Source organism: Mobula birostris, chromosome 1, assembly GCF_030028105.1.
Source record: "Mobula birostris isolate sMobBir1 chromosome 1, sMobBir1.hap1, whole genome shotgun sequence".
Classification (NCBI taxonomy): Eukaryota; Metazoa; Chordata; class Chondrichthyes; order Myliobatiformes; family Myliobatidae; genus Mobula; species Mobula birostris.
Genome location: NC_092370.1, coordinates 156,098,570 through 156,123,850, shown reverse-complemented (window position 1 = coordinate 156,123,850; position 25,281 = coordinate 156,098,570). Strand labels below are relative to the sequence as shown.

Sequence of the window (25,281 nt, the reverse complement as noted above, 5' to 3'; positions counted from 1 at the left end):
ACAACCTTCCTGCCTCCATCTTATTTATCCCTTTCAAAATTTTGTGTTTCTTCTCTCTCATTTCCCTGAATTCCAGTGAGAATAGTCTCAGGTAAATCAATCTCTCCTCATAGACTAACCCCATCGCCACAATCAACCCTGTGAACTTTCTCTGCACTGCCTCCAAAACCAGTATATCCTTCCTGAAGTAAGGAGATCGGAATTGCATACAGTGCTCTAGCCGTGGCCTCAGTAATACCTTGCACAGTTGCAGCACCGTCCCCTTGTTCACCATTTTTAGGCATTCTTACAGTCAAACACCCAGAGGACTCTCTGTTGCTCAGTATTGGAAAGGGCTTGACCATTTATTATGGATGTCCCAACCTTAATAAAAACCCGGCTGGTGGCGCAGTGACATCAGTGCCGGACTCCAGAGCGAAAGTTCCTGAGTTCGAATCCAGTCAGGCCGCCTCCAGGCACGCTTTCCATTCATGCCGGGTTGAGTGTCGAGCTCACAACTCGGCCTTGTAAGAAAAAAGTGCGCTGTGAGAAGGACATGGGTGACCACTCACAGGATCTTTCCTCCAAGACAACCACTTGAAAAAGTGGTCGCCGAGGCTCTGGCAGAGTATGGTACACAAAAAAAACCCCTTAATAATGGTCCGAAATATGTCAATAGGTACATTTAATGTTAGGGAAATGTAAACAATATACATCCTGAAATTCTTTTTCTTTGCAAACACCCACAAAAACAGAGAAGTGTCCCAAAGAATGAATGACAGTTAAATGTTAGAACCCTAAAGCCCCCAACTCCCCCCTCCAGTGCATAAACAGCAGCAAGGCAACAAACCCCCCCCCCCCACAAGCAAAAAAAACATTGGCGCTCCCCACTCAACACTCGTGTGCAGCAAAACATCAATAAATTTCACAGTAAGAGGGGAGACATAACAAGCAATTCGCCGATTTATGATGTTAAAAGTCTGTTGCGTCACTTCTTCCGAGCTGTGCCCAAAGAACTCGGGTTTCTGGGCACACAGCCAGCTCGCTGCTTCCGATCTTCTGTGTACTTCCACGACACATCAGGCGGAAGCGCCACCCTTGAATCAGCCCCTCTCCACAGCCAGGAAAATCTGGCATCCTGAAGAGTGCTGGTCTTCCAGGCCACACCTCACACTATCAGGATTAAATTCCACCTACCTTTCATTGCCTGCCTATCTTACCAACCAATCAATATTGCCTGATAGTGTACAACTATTTTGCACACTAACACCACCTCCAGTTTTCATGCCAACTGCAAACTTACTCGTCACATCTCTTACATTCATATCCAAGTTATTAACATATATAACAAACAATATGGGTCCCACCATTGATTACTGTGGCACACCACTTGTCACAGACTTCTAATAATAAATCCTTTACCATCACCCTCTGTAACCTCACTGTCATCCCATGGGCTCCAAAACTTGCACTATTGTCCTATCTGGGATCTTGATAAAGGTCCAACTTAAGTCTCTAACCACACAGACCATATTCATATATTGTTATTTCTTTGAAAATTTCAATAGTCAGTCAACTGCTGAAAAAAACATGACATCTTTCAAAAGATAAAATTAATTCTGCCCTTGAGAATACTTTCCCTGAACTTTGCTACCATTAGACTCACAAGTCTGTCATGACCTGGCTCATCCCTGTTGCTTTTTTTTGAATAAGGATACCATATTTGTTGCCCTCTAGTCATTTGGGACTTCATCCACAACCAACATTGGTTTGAAAATCTTTGTCAAGACCTCAGCAATCTTCACCCTTGTATTCCCCAGCTGCCTGGCTGTCAAAACATGCCATCAAGTTTGTGGATGACACAACAGTGGTTGGCCTCATTAAAAATGACAACGAGATGGAATACAGAGAGGAAGTGGAGAGGCTGCTGGATTGGTATGAGAAGAACAACCCAAGCCTGAACATGGAGAAGGTGGACTTAGGAAGGTGCAGACGAACCATCCTTCTCTGTGAATACATGGCTCCTGCAGAGAGAGAGTTAAGTGCACCAAGTTCCTGGGAGTTCACATCACAGATGACCTCATCTGGTCCCTTAATATCACCTCCCAGAACAAGGTGGCACAGCAACACTTCCACTTCTTAAGATTGAGGTAAGCAAAGCTCCCCCCACCCCAATATTTTAACTGTGTTTTACAAAAGCACCATTCAGAATGCTTTGACAACTTGCATATTCATCTGGTATATCCATTGACCAATCTGGACATCGGAAGTTTTGAGAGGAGGGATCTTCAATCAGGTCCACTGCCTGAAGGTAAAAGGCAGCAGCAGGTCAGTACAGTGAAAAACAAGTGTTGACCAGTGACCAATCAGCATTTGGGATTGATTACCAAAAGCAAATTAAACGAAGGCAGGGGCAAGTGCAACGGCCATTGTTGGAGAGGACAGAGTCAGAGTGATGATCTTGAGGCTTCATCGAACTACAACTACAAGAAATATATGTAGCTGCAGCTTCCAACAAATTGTGTTAAGGAGTTGGAGCTGGAACTAGATGAACTCTGGATCATTCGGGAGTGTGAGGGGGTGATATATAGAACATATGGTGAGGTAGTTACACCGAAGGAGCAGGACACAGGAAATTGTGTGACCATCAGGAAAGGGGTTTAGGAGCCAGGGAAGAGTACCCCCGTGGTCACCCCTCTCAACAACAGGTAGATCACATTGGATACTGTTGGGGGTGGGGGTTGGGGGGTGAAGAGAGACAGAGAATGAATGACCCAAAGTCACAATGGTCGAGTCTCTGGCACTGAAGTTGCCTTCGTGACTTATAAGGGTAGTGGGGTGGGGGGAGAGAAGAACAAAGAGAGAGGGGGCACACTGTGGTGATAGGGTATTTGTTAGTTAGGGGAATGGACAGGAGGTTCTGTGGGAGAGAACAAGATTCTCCGATGGCATGTTGCCTCCTGGGTGCCAGGGTTTGGGATATCTCGGATTGAGTCCTCAGTTTTCTTAAGTGGGAAGGTGAACAGCCAGAAGTCATGGTCCATGCAGGTATCAATGACACAGGTAGGATGAGTAACGAGATTCTGTAAAGTGAGTTCAGGGAGTTGGGTGCTAAGTTAAAAGTTTAGGACCTCCAGGGTCGTGATCTCAGGAATGTTATCCATACCACTTGCTAGTGAAGCCAGAACGAGGAAAATTATACAGTTTCAATATGTGATTAAGAAGTTGGTGTAGGCGGGAGGGCATAAGAATTTTGGATCATTGAGCTCTCCTCCGGGGAAGCTGGGACCTATACAGAAGGGACAGCTTGCACCTGAACTGGAGGAGAACTAATATCCTAGCGGAAGGTTTGCTAATGCTGCACGACGGGGTTTAACCTGGAGTTGCATGGGATGGGAACCAGAGTGCCAGAACAGTTAGTGGAGAGGTTATGGTGGCAGATGTTGGTAAGACCTCAGACAAAATTAGGAATGAGAAGGTTGAGCCTGGGTGCAACTAGTGTCCTGAGTTTACTATATTTCAATGCAAGCATCATCGTAGGAAAGGTGGATAATAGCACTAAAGATGGAGCAGCTGGTTTAGAGGAAACGTGTAGTGAGGGGAAGCTGTTGATACAGCAAATTACAGTCAACAGGATGAGTTGCAACTTAAAAGACAGACAAAATCAAAAAGGGTGAATACAGGAATGTTTCAAATTGTGCAATATACAGAATAATGTAGATGAACTTGCAGCACAGTTGCAGATATGATGTAGTAAGCATCACTGAATCATAGGTGAAATATTGCAGCTGTAAGCTTAATGTCCAAGGATACACATTGTATCAAAAAGGACCGACAGGAAGGCAGAAGGGGTGGTGTTACTCTGTTGACAAAAAATGAAATCAAATCATCAGAAAGGGGTGACATAGGGTTGGAAGGTGTTGAATCACGGTGGCTAGAGCGAAGGAACTGCAAGGGTTAAAAAAAAACCCTGTTGGGAGTTGGAAACAGACCCCCAAACAGTAGAAAGGATGTGGTCTACAAATTACAATGGGAAGTAGAAAATGCATGCCTAAAGGGTAATGTTACAATCGTCATGGGGGATTTCAATATGCAAGGAGATTGGGAAAATCAGGTTCGTGCTGGATTCCAGGAGGGGGAATTTCTAGAGTGCCTATGAGATGGCTTTTTAGAGCAGCTCACGATTGACCCCACCAGAGGATCAGCTATTCTGGATGGGGTGATACGCAATGAACCAGAATTGATTAGAAAACTAAAGATTGAATTCACTCTGAATTTTGAGGAGAGGCTAAAGTCAGATGTATCAGTATTACAGTGGAGTAAAGGGAATTACAAAGGCATGAGAGAGGAGTTGGCCAGAATTGACTGGAAGAGAACACTGGCAAGGATGATGGCAGAGCAGCAATAGCTGGAATTTCTGGAAGCAATCTTGAAGGCACAGGATATATACATCCCAAAGATGGAAGAGGTATTCTGAAGGAAAGATGACACCACCATGGCTAACAAAAGTCATCAAAGCCAACATAAAAGCCAAAAAGGGCAATGATAGAACAAAAATTAGTGGGAAGTTAGAGGATTGGGAAGCTTTTAAAAACCAACAGGAGGAAACAAGAAGTCATTAAGGGAAAGGTGGAATATGAAAATAAGCGAGTCAATAATACTAAAGAAATTACCAAAAGTTTCTTCAGAAACAAAGTGTAAAAGAGGTAAGAGAGGATATTAGACTGCTGGAAAATGATGCTTTAGATGTAGTAATAGGGGACAACTTAATGGCGGATGAACTGATTAAGTACAGGTTTCCCCCGCTATCCGAAGGTAGAGCGTTCCTATGAAACCGTTCGTAAACTGAAACGGCGTAAAGCACAGAAGCAATTACCATTAATTTATATGGGGAAAATTTTTGAGCGTTCCCAGACCCAAAAAAATAATCTACCAAATCATACCAAACAGCACATAAAACCTAAAATAACACTAACATATAGTAAAAGTAGGAATGATATGATAAATACACAGCCTATATAAAATAGAAATAATGTATGTACAGTGTAGTTTCACTTACCAGAATCCAGAAGACTGAGCCAAAACTGAATTGTAGAAAAAAACTGGCACGTACACACATGCGCACACACCTGTCCGCGCAAGGCTTTATGATCATGGTAGTCTTTCTCGGGGTAAACACAAGTTTAAAGCAGGCGCCTTTTTTCATAAAAGCGAAAATCCTCTTTCGGTTAGCGCAAACAGGTACTAATGTAGGTCTTTCGTAAAAGTGAAATGTCACAAAGCCAACGTTTGGAAAGCGGGAGGATACCTGTATTTTGCAACAGTCTTCACTGTGGAAGACAATAGCAGTATGATGGAAGAGCCAGGTGTCGGGGCATTAAGTGTGTGAAGTTACCATTACTAGAGAGAAGGTTCTTGGGAAACTGAAAGACCTGAAGGTAGATAAGTCACCTGAACCAGATAGTGTCCACCCTAGAGTTCTGAAAGAGGTGACTGAAGAGATCGTGAAGGCATTAGTAATGATCTTTCAAGAATCACTAAATTCTGGAATGGTTCAAAAAGACTGGAAAATTGCAAACGTCACTCCACTCACTCTTCAAGAAGGGAGAGGCAGAAGGAAACGAAACTACAGGCAAGTTAGTCTGACCTCAATGGTTGGTAAGTTGTTGAAGTTGATTACCAAGGATGAAATCTCAGGGTACTTGGAGGCACATGATAAAATAGGCCATGGTTAGTATGGTTTCCTCAAGGGAAAATCTTGCCTGACCAACTTGCTAGAATTCTTTTAAGAAACAACAAGCAGGATAGACAATGGAGAATTGGTTGAAATTGTGTACTTGGATTTTCAGAAGGCCTTTGACAAGGTACACATGAAGCTGCTAAACATGTTACGAGCCCAATGTATTACAGGAAAGATTCTAGCATCAATAAAGCAGTAGCTAATTGGCAGAAGTCAAAGAGTGGGAATAAAGGGAGCCTTTTCTGGCTGGCTCCCAGTGACTCATGGTGTTCCATGGGGGGGGTGAGGGGGGGGTCTGTGTTGGATCAGATTCTTTTTTTGTTATACGTCATTGATTTGGATGATGGAATTGATGGCTTTGTTGCAAAGTTTGCAGATGGCAAGAGGATAAGTGGAGGAGCAGGTAGTTTTGAGGGAGTAGAGGGGCTACAGAAGGACTTCATAAGGAGAATGGGCAAATAAGCCGCAGGAAAACTTCACTGCAGCAGGCCCTGGAAGGTTTGTGAAGGTAGAGGGTAAATTGAATGCAGTACAATGCAGGGAAATCCTGATGCAGTAAGAGAACTGTGACTTGGGAGAAGATTTGTTTTCTAGCCAGACAATAATCCCAAGCATTAAGGCAAAGCTACACAAGAATGGCTCAAAAACAACAAAGTTGATGTCCTGGAGTGGCCAAGTCAGAGTTCAGACCGCAATCCAATTGAGAATTTGTGGCTGGACTTGAAAAGGACTGTTCACTCACAATCCCCATGCAATCTGACAGAGCTTGAGCAGTTTTGGAAAGAATGGGGAAAAACTGCAGTGTCCAGATATGCAAAGCTGATGAGACCTACCAACACAGACTCAAGGCTGTAATTGCTGCCAAAGGTGCTCCTACTAAATACTGACTTGAAGGGGGTGAATACTTATGCAATCAATTATTTTGTTTTATAATTGTAATTTAGATCACTTTGCAGAAATCTGTTTTCACTTTGACTTGGAAGTCTTTTTCTGTTGATCAGTGTTAAAATAAGCCAAATTAAGTCCCACTGTGATTCAATACTGTAAAACAATAAACGTGAAAACTTCTGGGTGTGGGAGGGGGCAGTGAATACTTTTTATTGGCACTGTATATTGAAGGCAGAGGTTGACAGATTCCTGATTGGTCAGGGCATGAAGGGATATGGGGAGAAGTCAGGTGATTGGGGCAGAGGGGAAAATTGGATCAGGCACGATGAACTGCTGGAGCAGGCTTGATGCTCCTATATCTTGATAGTCTTATGGTACAGGAGCAGCCAAGCATCTGACCACAAGTCCCTGCAAAGGACTGAGAACAGCTAAGAGGATCATAAGCATCTCCCTACCATCCGTTGGAACATTTATCAGAAGTGCTGCATATGCACGGCCCTTAATATTATTAGGGATCCCACCCATCCATCCAGCATCCTCTGACTTTCTACCTTTAGGCAAGAGACTCTGATGCATAAAAACAGGAACAGTCAGGATGGGAAAACATTTCTTCCCCCAGGCTTCTAGACTTCACGCCGTATCGTATTCGAAGTGTCACTGGTTAATCTGTTCTGTACCTTACAATGTTTAATATTAATGCACTTCAGTTTGTTATTTATGCATGATTCATCTGTAGATTTTATCTTTACCTTCATTAGTTACCATGTGTAATGTGTGTTAAGTGTACTACTTCACATCCTGGTTCAGAGAAACGTTTCCTAGTTCCTATGAACATTATATGGTTACATATGACATATACATGTATATAGTCAAATGACAAACCTGACTTGAACACATCTCACATGCATAATCGGAAGATTAACCCCTTGCTTCCACCATTTCCGATTTAAAAGTCCAATTTCCAATCTGTTCTAATTTCTATTAATAAACTTGTCTGAATCTCACTGAATGCTCCAGTCACCTTTTAGGCAATATATTTCATCATTTATTCCTTATTTATCTTGCTAATGATTTCAATTAATCAGATGTGACTTGTCCTTAAAGCTCTGATGGGTGCTGTGCTCAACTGTCTCTTACTAAACTGTCTAGTAACAGGCCACAAGAAATGTTACACCATGTTATCAATAACAGAAAATGCTTAAACACTGAATGGGTCACATGGCATTTGCAGAAACAAAAACACAAGTTAATGGTTCAGGTCAAAGATCCTTCTGGATAACAGATTTCTATTTACTTAGCTTCACTTTCACCCCCTCAATGTGATGGTTGCATTTTAAGCAGTACATGATACAATTTACACACAAAGTTGCTGGTGAACACAGCAGGCCAGGCAGCATCTCTAGGAAGAGGTACAGTCGACGTTTCGGGCCGAGACCCTTCGTCAGGACTAACTGAAGGAAGAGCTAGAAAGAGATTTGAAAGTTTAATATTTCAACGAGCAAATTCTGAAAAAGCTGTTACTTGGTGAGAAGAGTACAGTTCACAATCTTGAGTTAACATTTCTAGCTGCACACACACCCGAGTGGTTATCTATTATTCAATGCGCACTTGGCATTCTAAATTAGATTGCGTTTTACTGAGTTAGAAAAGCTAAAAATTGGTCTCTTACAGAAGACATTTTCACAGCATATTTAATGCAAGACCATGAGATGAAAGGGTTAGTCAACCACTCTACACTTAATTCTGCTGGAAACAGACTGGCTGGTGTCTGAAAGCATTTTGAGTGTGCAGCAATGCCATTTGCCAATAGCACTTTTGTCATGGTCTCACTGTGACAGAGAAGAAAGCAATCCCAGTCCTAGCAACACACATCAAAGTTGCTGGTGAACGCAGCAGGCCAGGCAGCATCTCTAGGAAGAGGTACAGTCGACTGTACCTCTTCCTAGAGATGCTGCCTGGCCTGCTGCATTCACCAGCAACTTTGATGTGTGTTGCTTGAATTTCCAGCGTCTGCAGAATTCCTGTTGTTTGCGTTTTTAAAATCCCAGTCCTACTCCCTTTACTTGCAGTCCTCCAACTTATTCTGACTCACTTATCAATTAACTTCCCATACACAGTGGATTCTAGTTAATTGGGACACATCAGAACTAGTACATTTTGGCCCAACTAAAGGTCCACCCCAATTAGCTGAAATTTCATGGAAATAGTTAAAATATAAAAAAGACAATTACCATTTAACTGAGTAACAAATTATGTATTTAAATGAAACAGAACAAATTAGAACACAACCAATACTACTACAGTACCATAAAACAGTATTAGTTTCTTACAGCTATCAACAGAATTCATCCAGGGTACACTGCCGTGTTCTTTTGATTGACAGTAAATGAACAAAGTCAGCACAGATACCTAGTGTAGATAATGAACTGCCTTCATAACAATGTTTTTGACAATTATTTATTTCCAAATATTTATTTCCTTTGTAACATTCAAGATGATTGTCAATACCTACAAATATACCTATAGCGCTTAACTTGAAGCAGCAAAAATGTTTCATTTTCACTCCCAGCTGTTTCTGGCATCTCCAAACCTGAATGCTTGAAACCACCGTGAGCAAAATGAAAATGGTTCTGAATTACCCTACTGCTTATCGCTCACCAACTGTCAGTGCAAGAATCACTGCTGTTTGAAGACAAACATGCACATCTGATGCTATTTTAAAACTGTTCACTCTAAGCACACCAGGACACTACTGATGCTAGTTAGAAACTATTCAGCAACATTCAGTCTTTTGTTGGGGGTGGGGGGGAAGAGACAGCATCAGTGGCGGTGCCTCTGGCAAGGGGTTTAGATGGGCTGGAGTTTGTTAGGTGTGTTCAGGAAGGTTTCTTGACACAATATGTAGATAAGCCTACAAGAGGAGAGACTGTACTTGATTTGGTATTGGGAAATGAACCTGGTCAGGTGTCAGCTATCTCAGTGGGAGTGCATTTTGGAGATAGAGATCACAATTCAAAATAGCAATGGAGAGTGGAACAAACAAGTTAGAAAAGCGTTTAATTGGAGTAAGGGGAATTATGAGGCTATCAGGCAGGAACTTGGAAGCTTAAATTGGGAAAAGATATTCTCAGGGAAAGGTACAGAAGAAATGTGGCAAATATTCAAGGGATATTTGTGTGGAGTTCTGCATAGGTATGATCCAAATAGACAGGGAAATTACGGTAGGGTACCAGAACCGTGGTGTACAAAGGCTGTAATAAATCTAGTCAAGAAGAAAAGAAAAGCTTACAAAAGGGTCAGAGAGCTAGGTAATGTTAGAGGTCTAGAAGATTATTAGGCTAACAGGAAGAAGCTTAAGGAGGAAATTAGGAGAGCCAGAAGGGGCCATGAGAAGGCCTTGGCGGGCAGATTAAGGAAAACCCCAAGGCATTCTACAAGTATGTGAAGAGCAAGAGGATAAGGCGTGAAGGAATAGGACCTATCAAGTGTGTATGGAACCGGAGGAAATAGCAGAGGTACTTAATGAATACTTTACTTCAGTATTCACTATGGAAAAGGAGCTTAGCGATTGTAGGGATGACTTGCAGCAGACTGAAAAGCTTGAGCATGTAGATATTAAGAAAGAGGATGTGCTGGAGCTTTTGGAAAGCATGAAGTTGGACAAGTCGCTGGGACCAGATGAGATGTACCCCAGGCTACTGTGGGAAGTGAGGGAGGAGATTGTTGAGATTCTGGTGATGATCTTTGCATTATCAATGGGGACGTGAGAGGTTCCAGAGGATTGGAGGGTTGCGGATGTTGTTCCCTTATTCAAGAAAGGGAGCAGAGATAGCCCAGGAATTTATAGACCAGTGAGTCTTACTTCAGTGGTTGGTAAGTTGATGGAGAAGATCCTGAGAGGCAGGATTTATGAACATTTGGAGAGGCATAATATTATTAGGAATAGTCAGCATGGCTTTGTCAAGGGCAGGTCATGCTTACGAGCCTGATTGAATTTTTTTGAGGATGTGACTAAACAGGTTGATGAAGGAAGAGCAGTAGATGTAGTGTATATGGATTTCAGCAAGGCATTTGATAAGGTACCCCATGCCAAGCTTATTGAGAAAGTAAGGAGGCATGGGATCCAAGGGGACATTGCTTTGTGGATCCAGAAATGGCTTGCCTACAGAAGGCAAAGTGTGGTTGTAGATGGGTCATATTCTGCATGGAGGTCAGTGACCAGTGGTGTGCCTCAGGGATCTGTTCTGGGACCCCTACTCTTTGTGATTTTTATAAATGACCTGGATGAGGAAGTGGAGGGATGGATTAGTAAATTTGCTGATGGCACAAAGGTTGGGTGTGTTGTGGATAGTGTTGAGGGCTGTCAGAGGTTACAGTGGGACATTGATAGGATGCAAAACTGGGCTGAGAAGTGGCAGATGGAGTTCAATCCAGATAAGTGTGAAGTGGTTCATTTTGGTAGGTCAAATATGATGGCAGAATATAGTATTAATGGTAAGACTCTTGGCAGTGTGGAGGATCAGAGGGATCTTGGGGTCCAAGTCCATAGGACACTCAAAGCAGCTGCGCAGGTCGACTCTGTGGTTAAGAAGGCATATGGTGCATTGTCCTTCATCAATCGTGGAATTGAATTTAGGAGCCGAGAGATAATGTTGCAGCTATACATGACCCTGGTCAGACCTCACTTGGAGTGTACTATGCTCAGTTCTGGCCACCTCACTGCAGGAAGGATGGGGAAACTAGAGAAAAGGTGCAGAGGAGATTTACAGGGATGTTGCCTGGATTGGGGAGCATGCCTTATGAAGACAGGTTGAGTGAACTCTGTCTTTTCTCCTTGGAGCGAAGGAGGATGAGAGGCGAAGGTACAGAGGAGATGTCAGGGGTAAGTTGTTGTTGCTGTTTGGTTTCTTTTAAAAAACGCAGAGAGTGGTGAGTGCGCCGAATGGGCTGCTGGCAACGGAGGTGGAGGCGGAATCGACAGGGTCTTTTAAAAGACTTTTGGATAGGTACATGGAGCTTAGAAAAATAGAGGGCTATGGGTAACCCTAGTAATTTCTAAGGTAGGGACATATTCGGTACAACTTTGTGGGCCGAAGGGCCTGTATTGTGCTATAGGTTTTCTATTTTTCTGTTCTCCTGATCCAATTAAGCGGCATGGTGTCCAAATAAGCAAAGGAAATCCTGGTTATTTTCTCGATTAGTGTTTGTTCTTTAAGAGTTGCCCCAAATAAGCGGCTGACCCGATTAACCCACAGCCCAATTATCTAGAATCCACTGTATTAATTTGCAATAAAGCAGTGGCCAATTGATCCAACAGTACATTATTTGGATATTGGAGGAAACCAGACCACCAGGTAAAAACCCACTTAGCCACGGGGAGAAAATGCAAGACAAAAGATCTGGAGCTGCAGTAGACTGCTTTCCAGTTGGTACAGACGGACACAATATAGATTATATGAAGGAATGTTCACTTCTGCTATCCCTACCACCCAATCACATTCTCCAGCTCTTCAAACTAGATGGATCCAAAGGTGAAGGGTTTCACAGTCAGTTGCTGTCACTCTGGCTTCCAAATTGTATCAGAGATGATAGAGGAGGGTGGGGGGGGGAAATCTACGTTATAGTTCCCAGTTTTCTGCTTGCAACTGCATGAAAGAAGTCATCTGTGTTCTATTGTGGGTGTCTGATGTTTGCTTTGGTAGCTGAGGAATGCCAAGAGAGTAAGGAGTACAGCTGAATAGACGACTGCTGAAAATGACCAGGCGCTGGGTCAAGGAATTCTGCTCAACAACTCTGATGTCACACACATAAAGGCTAAAATAGGGAAGAATGTGAAAAGGATGCTGAAGCATTGGCTGACAGTGTAGGATAGGCATATGGGTAAGTTTTAAGGAGCATTAGTGAAATATAATTCTATGCCTCAAAACACGAATCTCAATTTATAAAAATGTGGAACTTCTTCCTGAACTACTAATATATGCTAAAAATTGGTGCAGTAGCACATCTTAAGTCATTTCTAACTCTTCTGGCACCTCAGGGACACAGATTATATCTTATTTCCAACACATTCAATAAGATGTTCCAATCAGAATAAGTAAACTCAGGTTTGCATCCTCTTCTGTAGCAGTTTCTGATGTCTGTAAGACATAAGAGCAGAGTTAGGCCATCTGGCCCATCGAGTCTGCTCCGCCATTCAATCATGGCTGATCCTTTTTTTCTAGCTCCTCCTCAACCCATTCCCGGCCTTCTCCCCGTAACCTTTGATGCCATATCCAATCAAGAACCTGAGACTGTGCCCTCTTGTCCTAGACTCTCCCACCATGGGAAACACTCTTTCCACATCTACTCCATCTCGGTCTTTCAATATTCGAAAAGGTTTCAATGAGATCCCCCCCCACCCAATCCTTCTGAATTCCAGCGAATACAGACTCAGAGCCATCAAATGTTCCTCATATGATAACCCTTTAATTCCTGGAATCATCCTTGTGAACCCGCTCCTATGCTAGCAAATCTTTTCTAAGACGAGGAGCCCCAAAACTGTTCACAATACTCAAGGTGAGACCTCACCAATGCCTTACAAAACCTCAGGATCACATCCTTGCTCTTGTATTCCAGACCTCTTGAAATGAATGCTAACATGGCATTGGCCTTCTTCACCATCAACTCAACCTGCAAGTTAACCTTCAGGATGTTCTGCACAAGGACTCCCAAGTTCCTCTACATCTCAGATTCCTGGATTTTCTCCCCATTTAGAAAATAGGTCACACATTTATTTCTATTATCAAAGTTCATGGCTATGCATTTTCCAACATTGTGTTTCATGTGCCACTTTCTTGCCCATTATCCTAATTTGTCCAAGTCCTTCTGCAGCCTACCTGTTTCCTCAACACTATCTGCACCTCCACTAATCTTCACATCATCTGCAAACTTGGCATCAAAGCCATCTATTCCACCATCTAAATCATTGATATACAGCACAAAAAGAAGTGGCCCCAACACCGACCCCTGTGGAACACAACTAGTCACTGGCAGCCAATCAGAAAAGGATCCTTTTATTCCTACTCGCTGCCTCCTACCAATTAGCCAATGTTCTAACCATGTTAGTAACTTTCCTGTAATGCCATGGGCTCTTAACTTGGTAAGCAGCCTCATGTGTGTCACCTTGTCAAAGGCCTTCTGAAAGTCCAAATATATAACATCCACTGCATCCCCTTTATCTATCCCTGAAGGAAACCACGCTGACTTTGGCTGTTACCAAGTACGCCATCACCTCATTCTCAGTAATTGACTCTAACATCTTCCTAACCACACAATACACACACGTTAAGCAGTGTTGTGGCTTGTTGGAGTCAAAGCTGCTCTTTAAGGATCTCTGTGAAAGTCCTTTGATTTCCTCCCATGTTCCAAAGTCATACCAGGAAGGTTAACTGGCCACTGTAAATTGTCCCATGTTTAGGTTAGGGTTTATCAGGGCTGTGGGGTGGCATGGCTCCAAGGGTTGGAAGGGAGCTATTCCAATCTGTATCGCTAAATAAAAAGTAAAACCCTGAAGCCAGTGGTGAGTCAGCTGCTTGACTTAAAGCCATTATTTTGATGCAGTTGAGCTGCTGCCTCACAGTTTCAGTAATCCATGTTCAATTCTAACCTGCTGTACGGTGTAAGTGACGTGTGTAACCCTCTCCCCGGCCGCCTGCACCAACTTGGCTTAGCAGAGCTAGCTGTCAACAGCCATGTGACTCAGCAGCAAGAAGGCTAGCTTTCATAAGCAATATAGGTCTAGGGTTGGTATGATTTGGGGTTCAACTAAACAGGAACCTCCTGATGTTCCGATTAAAGGAACCTCAATTTGAGTGAATGCTGTGTAAATATTGCCCATACACAGTTATCGGTCGCCCAGAAATAACAGATTGCACACCAGCATAAAATTAAGTATATTTATCAAATTTACAGTTACAGAAAAAGGAAAGAAATAAAAAGGCCCATTACAGCTAAACCAGTCCAATGTGCACATAAACATTGGAGCTCATTTCTTGAGTAGTCGGGGGTGTATTGCTTTACTCACATGGTGAACCCATGGTTTGCGTGAGAGCACCTGTCACAGTCAGTATTTCCCTCGAAGACCATCTTGAATGAACTGGCAAAACACATAAAAGTTGCTGGTGAACGCAGCAGGCCAGGCAGCATCTCTAGGAAGAGATGCAGTCGACGTTTCAGGCCGAGACCCTTCGTCTGCACCTCTTCCTAGAGATGCTGCTTGGCCTGCTGCGTTCACCAGCAACTTTTATGTGTGTTGCTTGAATTTCCAGCATCTGCAGAATTCCTGTTGTTTGAATGAACTGGCTCTCTTTGGAGTTACTCACCTGTACAAGGCACTTCTTGCAACACGACTTATCTTCCAATGGTATTCTGTGGCATCTTCCCTTGTGCCCCGCTCCACAGCTCCCGCCAAGAGGACCCCAGACTACTGTCCTCCAGAATTCTCTTCCCACCCAGCTCGCTAGAACCTTCTCTACATCCCACAATCCTGACTGGTTGACAACATGGCTCCTTATCTTTCACCAAAACATTTTTACCAGAACACACTGCATTTACAGAAACTACTAAAATAAAGTACTTCACAGCATAGCAATAGAAATCTTAACTAGGGCATTATCTTCTCCTCCCACCAAAAAGTCATGTTTGGAACTCATTAAACCATTATTAAAAATACAGCATTGAAATAAATTTTATGATTTCAGTACCCCCAATCCATTTGTAAATGTCAGTAACATATCTTGCTACTGGGATGGACACAACTCTGTTTCCCTGGTGCATTATATGCCAGCTTATCAGGGGATTTCCTGACTGACACTTTATCTCATCGTCAGTTTCTTCAGCCTCACGTACTCGTGACTGTTCCGTCTACTTGGGGATGCCGCCTCGTCTATCACTTGTACCTACCAGCGACTCAGGTCTCCCTACCAGCTGACGGAACTCAGCTTCATTCCCAATTATATTGGAGCCCAGTTTGAACAGGTGCTGCTGAACATAGTCAACCTTCACTGGTGCTAACCAGCGAGACCTCTCCTGGAAAGGGATGTCCTCCATCACTATAGTGTGGTGAGTACTCTTGGAGCAGCAAACAAACTCATCAGTAAAAAAGACATCTTCAAGCTTCAACATCCTTTCCCTTTCCATTCCTCGGGTATTGGGGAGTTAACAAAGTCAAATGACTTTGCTGTTAACTTTCCCGATTCAGGAGACTGTTCCTCTCCCAGGTAAGGTCTCCCTCTGAGGTGTTCCTGACAATCACTGTCATCCTGTTCCGTGGACAGCTGAAGGTTTCTGCAGAGTTCAGGTCTCACCAACGCTCTAGCACGTAAGCGTGACCCTTCTGTGGTCCTCCAGAGCATCCATCAGCAGGGGCCATGGCATCGGGCATTCCGGAGGAATCTGGGGTTTCCTGTCACTCTAGCTACTTCCCCAGGATGTAGAATGATGGGTTTAGACTGGGTGTACCAAACAGTTTCTCAATTATGCTCATCATTCTGATTAGGAGGAAATTGCACCTTCTCAAAAACAGCTCTGAACACTGAGTGAAAGGACAGGGTGCTTTTTGGATGCTCCCATGAGCCTTCTCACAATGGGAGTATTTGTTCCCACAAGAACGGAAGCTTCACTTTTCTCCAAGTAAAATGTGGACTGCCCATGGTCCCACCTCTCCAGGCTCCCCAATCTTGTCACGTCATCAGAAGCCTGGACTAACATGACATCCTTACCAGCTGATTGGTCAAAATGCATTAAATCAGCGTAACTTCTTCAAAACTTTTACAGAATTCAGCGCTTTAAACCACAGGGCGTCAGGGATTTGAATATCCACTCCACTCTGAACACCAGTATTACTTGTGGTTAACCTCTTCAAATTGCACCTTAATCCCAGCAGCATCCAATACAAAGTACGTTAATTACAACACATCTCACTTTCCCCAAACACCAGTTTACACACTAGTTTAAACACACAAATAAAACCACTTAATCAATCCTTAAACAGCATTCACCCAGCATCTGAAATCCGGGGTAAGCACCCTACAAATGCAAACTTCTCATCAGGCTTGTACCCCAACTTGGCTTGTTAGTTAACTCGTTTACCAGCCATGTGACTCAGCGATGAGAAGACCACCTTCCATATGCAATAGGGTCGGTATGAGCTGGGGTTCAACCAAACAGGAATGTTGGGATGTCTCAATTAAAGAAACCCCAATTTGAGTGAATGCTGTGTAAATACTACCCACACACAGATATTGGTAGCCCAGAAATGACAGATCTTACGCCAGCATAAAAATATAAAAGAAGGCATATTTACCAAATTTACATTTACAGAAAAAAAATAAAAGGGGCCCATTACATCTAAACATATAAACGTTGGAGCTCATTTCTGGAATAGTCAGGGGTATCACTTCACTCACACATTGGACCCACAGTCTGCATGAAAGCACCCACCACAGTCCAAATTTCCCTTGAAGACCATCTCAAATGAACTGGCTCTCTCAGGCATATGGGCTTTTCCTCCTTGGAGCCAACCTGCCAAAAGGATCCCAAACCAGACTATTGTCCTCCAGAAATCTCTTCCCACCCAGCTTGCGAGAACCTTCTCTACATTTCAGAATCCTGATTGGCAGACAATATTCCTAAATTGGACAACAAGGCTTCTTATCTCTTGCTGAAACCAAAACACTCTCACTAGCAGAACACACTGCTTTTACAGAAACTGCTGAAATAAAATAAAGCATAGCAGTAGAAATCTACATGTGTAGTACAGGGCATTACCGATAAAAATCTTTACACACATGAAACTTGCAGGTATTTGCATGAGAACCAAGATAAAATATATAGTCAAACCAAAACTGGCACAGGCCAACTAGCAGAGCTTTAGCATTCTTTTACTATTACTGGATTAATTCCTAGGCCTATAGTTTAGCACTTCGCCAATAGCAACAATTAGTTTCCTGGGGCAAAAATAATACATGAGATAATTAAATGGTGGAACTTAATCCCTGTGAAATGAAAAATTCGTTCATGAAATTATACCATTGTTTTCAAAATATGTGCACCTCATCAGAATGGCAAATTTTGATGTCCATTTGGGAAACTCTTAGATAAGCATATGTATGAAAAATGGAGGGCTACGTTGGAGGGAAGCATTAAATTGATCTTAAGAGCAAATTGAAAGGTCAGCACAACATTGTGGGTTGAAGGGCCTATACTCTGCTATAGTGTTTGATGTTCTATGTACTGTGGAGAACACTGACTGAATCACAGTCTGATATGGAGGTTTCAATGCACAGAATCAAGACAGGCTTCAGAGGGTTGTAGATTCAGACAATTCCATCATGTGCACCATCATTGGGGACACAGGTATCAAAGTCGGTTTCTCAAGAAGGTACCACCCATCAATAAGGACCCCCATCATTTACATACATTCTTCTCTCAGGTAGGAGGTATAGGAGTCTGAAGGCCCATACTCAATGTTTTTCCCCTCTGCCATCAGATTTCAAACTGTCCATGAATCTATGAACACTGCCTCACTTTTGAATTATTTTAAATTTTAACTGATATTACTTACAAAACCCATTTCTAGAAAAGTTGGGATATTTTCCAAAATGCAATAAAAAATCTGTGATATGTTAATTCACATGAAGCTTTATTTAACTGACAAAAGTACAAAGAAAAGATTTTCAATAGTTTTACTGACCAACTTAATTGTATTTTGTAAACGTACACAAATTTAGAATTTGATGGCTGCAACACACTCAACAAAAGTTGGGACAGAGGCATGTTTACCATTGTTACATCACCTTTCCTTTTAGTAACACGTTTTAATCATTTTGGAACTGAGGATACTAATTCTAGCAGATTTGCAATTGGTAATTTTGTCCATTCTTGCTTGATACAAGACTTCAGCTGCTCAACAGTCGGTGGTCTCCATTGTCTGATTCTCCTCTTCATGATGCACCATACATTTTCAATAGTAGATAGATCTGGACTGGCAGCAGGCCAGACAAGCACACGCTGTTGTAGCCCGTGCAGAATGTGGTCTGGCATTGTCCTGCTGAAATAAGCATGGACATCCCAGGAACAGATGTCGCCTTAATGGTAACATATGTCTCTCTAAAATCCTAATATACGCCTCAGAGTCAATGGTACCTTCACATACATGCAACGCACCCATGCCGTGGGCACTGATGCACCCCCATAGCATCACAGATGCTGGCTTTTGCACCTTTCGCCGATAACAATCTGGATGGTCGTTTTCATCTTTGACACAGAGAACTCGACGCCCGTTTTTTCCGAAAACTAGCTGAAATGTGGACTCATCTGACCACAGCACACGGTTCCAGTCTTTCGGTCCATGTGAGGTGAGCTCGGGCCCAGAGAACTTGCCGGCGTTTCTGCATAGAGTTGATGTATGGCTTCCTCCTTGCGTAATACAGTTTCAAGTTGCATTTCTGGATGCAGCGACGGACTGTGTTGAGTGACAATGGTTTTCCGAAGTACTCCCGAGCCCAGGTGGCTATAATTGTCACAGTAGCATGACGGTTTCTTAGGCAGTGCCGCCTGAGGGCTTGAAGATCACGCGCATTCAACAGTGGTTTCCGACCTTGCCCTTTACGCACTGAGAGGTCTCTGAATTCTCTGAATCTTTTCACAATATTATGTACTGTAGATATTGAAAGACCTAAATTCTCTGCAATCTTGCATTGAGAAATATTCCTTTTGAACTGATACTTGAATATTCTGTGCACTTTTCAATCCTATTTTAACTCTGTCCCAACTTTTGTGTGTTGCAGCCATCAAATTCTAAATTTGTGTATATTTACAAAATACAATTAAGTTGGTCAGTAAAACTATTGAAAATCTTTTCTTTGTACTTTTGTCACTTAAATAAAGGTTCACGTGAATTAACATATCACAGATTTTTGTTTTTATTGCATTTTGGAAAATATCCCAACTTTTCTGGAAATAGGGTTTGTATATATTGCACTGTTTTGCTGCCACAAAACAACAAATTTCACAACACATGTCAGTGATTATAAAGCAGCTTGTATATGATACACAGAGCAGCCACTGAGTGCCAGTGATGGAGGAAATGAATGTTCAATGTGGCTGATGTGGTACTCTGATGCTGCACTCTGTTATTCTCCTGATATGTGCCTTGCAGATGGTGGTAAGGCCAGGGATGTCGGGCAGTCGTCACCAATCTCTGAACTGTTCTTGTAGTTAATGGCTGGTCCACTTGAATCTCTGGTCAACAACAAGCCCCAGAATCTTGACAGTTATGTTACTACCATTACTAGAGTCCTTCTAGTTAGAGACTTTTGTAGTCTAGAAGTTACTTTTCATCTTTTTGTCCATGCCTGAATACTGTCTTGGTGTTGTTGATGCTCCAGTTGAAGAATTGTGAATAGACCTGTACAATATGCATTGATACATTTATGAGTGAACATCCTCATTTTAGTCTCATGACAAAAGATCACAGATGAAGCAGCTGAGTTTGGCTGGCTCAACAACACTCGAGAACTGCAATTCTGGGTCTGGGATTATTGACCTCTGACAACAATCTTATTTTATGCGAGACATTACTCAAACCATAAGCCTTTTCTCTTTGATGCACACTGGCATAGGTTTTACCGGAGCATATTAATGCTACACTTGATCAGATTCTGCATCGATACCACATTCACTTCTAGAACTCAGTTATGACCCACATTTCCACCAAAGCCGTGATAAGGTCCATAGCCAAGTGGTCCTGATGGAAACCAAACTGGACGTCAGTGGTAAACTATTGAATAATTGTTGCTTATTAGTGTTGCCAATGACAGTTTCCATTACCTCTCTGATTATTGAGGTTGGACTGATTGGGTGGTAATTAGCCAGACTGGATTTGACCTACTCTCTTTGTCAATGTAACATACCCAAGTAAGCATTCATATTGCTTGGGTAGATGCAAGTGTGCAATTGTACTGGAATAGCTTGGCTGCAAGCATAGCTGGATCCAGGTCTTCAGCTGTAACACGCTGGGAAAGGTTTCACTGGTAACGCAATGGTCTTTCTGTAGAAGCCGTGTTTGTGGTTAGAGATAACAGGTGCTTTGGAATGTGAGCCGTCCAATGAAGGGAGTACGTTTTCGTGTTGTGTGCCTGACAACGGTGTGAGCTGGGTCTTTTGTTCAGCGAGAGATGAAGGAAGATGATGCCAGAGAGTGGACCTGGAATGGGGCCATCATTAGACAAAGCCCTGGGAGATCGAAGGAGGATCGATGAAGGGGGAAACTGTGTGCACATTAGACTGTTTCATTAAAATGGGCCCTTTTCTTATTTGGCTTTTTCATTACTAACCCTTCAGTTGAATTAAGAATTATAAAGTTAAATTGTTTAATTGTATGCGGTGTCCTGTCTGTTATTTCATGGTACTGATTTGCAACAGGGTAACGAATCATGCAGGGGGCTTTGGGGTGGGCTTGCGCTTTAATCTTCCACGCTTGGGGCCAGAGATTGTCTTCTCTAGACTTACACAGCCGACAGAACTGGAGTGTGTCACAACACTATAGCTGTGATAATGTCTTGTCCCTTTACTTTAGCGATACCCATCTTAACCATTTATTGATATCCTGTGGAAGTAATGGAATTAGCAGGAGAATGCCTTCTGTGATGGTGACCATTGCCACTCGAAACTAAAGTAGACTGCAAACCCTAGATCTGGACCATTTGTTGTGAGATGACTCAACTGTCTGATGTAACTTCACTAGGCTAGCACCTATCAAATAGAATAGGCTTGTCAGTTATTTGATATTCCTCCCATCCTACCCTGTTCATGACTTGCCCAACCAGCAAATTTTCTGTTCTAATAGATGATATATCCAACATAAATTACTTCACTTCACAGCATGAAAGATTCACTTTGGAAGGTCGAAGCTGAAGGCAGAATACAGAGTTAGTGACAGGATGGATTAGCAGTATGGAGGAACAGAGGCATCTTGGGCTCCACATCCACAGATTTTTCAAAGTTGCCACGGAAGTTGATAAGGTGGTTAAGATGCCGTATGGTGTGTTTATCCTCATGAGTTCAAGGGCCACGAGGTAATGTGGCAGCTCTATAAAACCAAGGTTAGACCACACTTGGAATATTGTGTTCATTTCTGGTTGCTTCATTTTAGGAAGGATGTGGAAGATTTAGAGAGGGTGTAGAGGAGATCTACCAGGAAGCCATCCAGATTGAAGTTCATGTCTTATGAGAATAGCTTGAGTGAGCTAGGGCTTTTCTCTTTGCAGCAAAGGAGGATGTGAGGTAAGTTGATAGAGGTGTACAAGATTACAAAGAGATGTAGATCAGTGGACAGCCAGAGACTTGCTCCCAGGGTGGAAAGTGCTAATATGAGGGGCCAGAATTTTAAGGTGATTGGAAATATGGGCAGGGAGCTACTTGCTTTTAAACACAGAAAGTTGTGGGTACATGGAACACACTACCAGGAGTGGTGGTAGAGGGAGATACATTAAGGACATTTAGGAGACTCTTAGATAGAACAGTAGACAAATGGAGGGCTATGTGGGAGGGAAGAGTTACATTGACATTAGAATAAGTCAAAAGTATGGCACAACACCATGACTAAAGAACATTCTGTGTTGTAATGTTCTATGTTTTAATACCCCAAAACACATTTTATTCTAGTACTTAATAGATTATTGATTTTCTACTTAAAATGGTCAGCCTAAAAGGGAATGCAGGTATTTAGGTGTTAGTGAATTTAAAGACGACCAGATGCTGAACCATCAGGCTTTGAATAGTCAGGTAGCACATTATTGTAGTTAAAACTTTGTTTTTTTATTATAGATTCAAAGTACTTCTTGATTTTGCCTTTAAAACAGGCCCCTATTGCCCTCACCCGGCCTTTTAATCATGACACATTTACAATGATGCTTACATTTAACTTGACTCAGTTCTTTCACATTTTCTCTTTTTTTGTGGATTTTTGGGGACTTCTGATGCTTTCAATGTTTCTTCAATCTTAAGTATGGAAAGCAATAACTTTATTGTTTATACTGTAACCATTTTTGTTTTGTAAGTGACCTTACAATTGAAACTTCTGCTCTTTAGAAGCAAGCACTGATCTAAAGTAGCTCTTTGTGAACTTGCCTGTGTTTTCTCTGTCGGGTCACTGGCCAATCGCTCAACCTAGTTTAACGTTTCAAATTATGTCAAAACCTGGACTTACATCTTTCTCGAGCTCTTTCACGATGGGTTCATTGACTGCAAGATTATTGCTTACCCCCACATTAATTCATTTTGGCTTGTTACTCATTACCAAGTCTAGTGTGGCTTTATCAGTTCAAAAAAGCTTGTTCTCTTTAGACAGCTGCCCTAAATACAGCCTAGAAATTAATTGGATTTACAATACAAGTTGTCTTCCAGTCTATGCAAAAATTAAAATACTCCATTACAATTTTACTTCAGGGAAACAAATAATAAAAGAAAGCTTTTAAATATCTACTGGCAGAGATTTCTAGATTTATTCCCTTTTCATGGACCTTCTGGGTCACAACCTGAAGGTTAAATTAACCAGTCTCATAACTGTACCCAGAATTCTAACCTAACTGAAACTTGAATTAAATTCACAGGTAGAGAAGAAAATTTAAGAGGTAAACCAGTCTCAATCCACTTCATAGTGAGCAAGAGCCATCAGCACAAAACACCTCCAAATAAGGGAAATGGAAAAATTTCTATGTGCTACATTATATCAGTAAATCTGGAGACTGGTTAAAACATGTATAGGGCGAGTCAAGGATGATTAAATCTATAAATGTACTACTAATGACCAGAAACATCTCCCTCTGTCAGAAACTAGTAAGAATCCCAGTTGTGCAATGAAACTCAGAATATATTGCAGTGGACTGTATTTGACAGGTGAATATCTATGGTAATGATCTATATACCATAAAATGTAATGTGAAATAGGGAATTAATTTTTCAGGCAAAATTGTGCACTGATAGTAAACTTTTACTTACTTGTTATCATTTGTTCGCTTAATTTCAGATGCAGTCGACAAGGCATCAAGGATCTCCACTGAAACAGATAACATGTACAAGTAGAATCTGATTTTAATGACAGAAGTTATAATTATTAAATCCACTATAATTAAAAACTCAGATCCTCCATTCTTGATGGTAAATAAAAGAACTGGAAAGTCAGACTAGGCTCATGTACACAACAGACACATTGCTCCAAAGTCCATCTTTGCAGCTTACGGCAAACCACTCAAAAGACAGTACATATTCAAAATTTTTATCCCCAAAGAATGATCAAAGCCCTGAGCCTGTTCTCTGAAAACTGGTGCACAATAAATCCCAAGCAGCAATAAGTCTCTTGAAAGGGAAGGATTAAAAAACCATTTGAGAACATACAGCCATTTTGAAAGTTGTATTTTCTGATCAGTCTTCTACATTCTCTTCCAAAAACCATGATAGTATTAATCCCTACTCTCATTGGCATTAAAACTTAATATGAAAGCTAGCTCTCAATAAACTGATTTATATTTTCGCCATTAGAGTCTGTCACCTTGTGAGCTTAAAAAGAAACCATAATATTACTGAATTCTATGCATCACACCTTCTGTACTTACAAGATGCTTTCATTGCTCACCATCCTACATACTAAGACATACACAGACAACTTGGCTATGGAGGCCTCAGACTAGTGATTAAGAGTTGCGGTTCATTCAGGCTAATATTAAAATTCAATCAAAGTTCCACTCCAAGCTCGCCCACCCATGCTTTGACCCATAATATCCTCTGCAAGACATTCAGAACTCTGCCATAGTTTTTGGGGTTGAGAATGGGGGTGGGGGGATTGCAAGAGAACAATGGCAACAGCCTTCAATACCTCGCAGGGCCATTTTCAGCATTTAACTAATGCACTTAATCATTACTGGGAACGTAATTTGTTAATATAATAAAACAAAGATTTTCAGGTTTTAATTTAGCGGAAGAAAAAGAAAAACAAACATTGTTCTCATTATCTGCAAGAGGTAAGGGCATAATTACGTGGATAATAATACACAAAGAACACATGCTAGCCGTTACAGATATTGAAATCAGGTGGCACAGTTATATGGACAAAGCAGGTGACAGTGAAATAGCCCAAGCAGGAATCACTCGACCAAATGGTGTATGATGTGGAAACTGATCAATGGTTTTTATACTGATAATGATTTTTCTCCATATCAGTTCAAAAATATCTGAGATGGGCCTGGGAGCAACCATACCAGTATGTGAATTCATGAACAGCAAACCAACAGCCAACAAGGACCAAAAGTACTATGGATCATGGAAATTAAGATATTTAGTTACAAACCTTCATTCTGATTTGATCCAAGCTCAAGGATATTAAATTACAAACTCAATTTAACCTTATACATATAGTTATGCCCCCTTGCGTTTGAATGCATAGTTGTGAAGATCTGGGGACAGCTCAAAATCTCAAACCCTCAATTATGCCAATACCATTTAGAAACAGAAAACCTACAGCACAATACAGGTCCTTCTGCTCACAAAGCTGTGCCGAACATGTCTTTACCTTAGAAATTACCCAGGGTTACCCATAGCCCTTGATTTTTCTAAACTCCATGCACTTGTCCACGAGT

At 41.9% G+C, this 25,281-nt stretch overlaps 1 protein-coding gene across 1 annotated transcript in view; it reads right to left on the bottom strand.

The window, feature by feature from the left end:
• The window catches only part of exd1 (exonuclease 3'-5' domain containing 1), a 79,463-nt gene that overhangs the window by 42,206 nt on the left and 11,976 nt on the right, over positions 1–25,281 (bottom strand). The window contains exon 3 of the mRNA XM_072275767.1: positions 23,648–23,705. Coding sequence (XP_072131868.1) covers positions 23,648–23,705 — 58 coding nt within the window. The remainder of the gene's footprint in view (positions 1–23,647; positions 23,706–25,281) is intronic.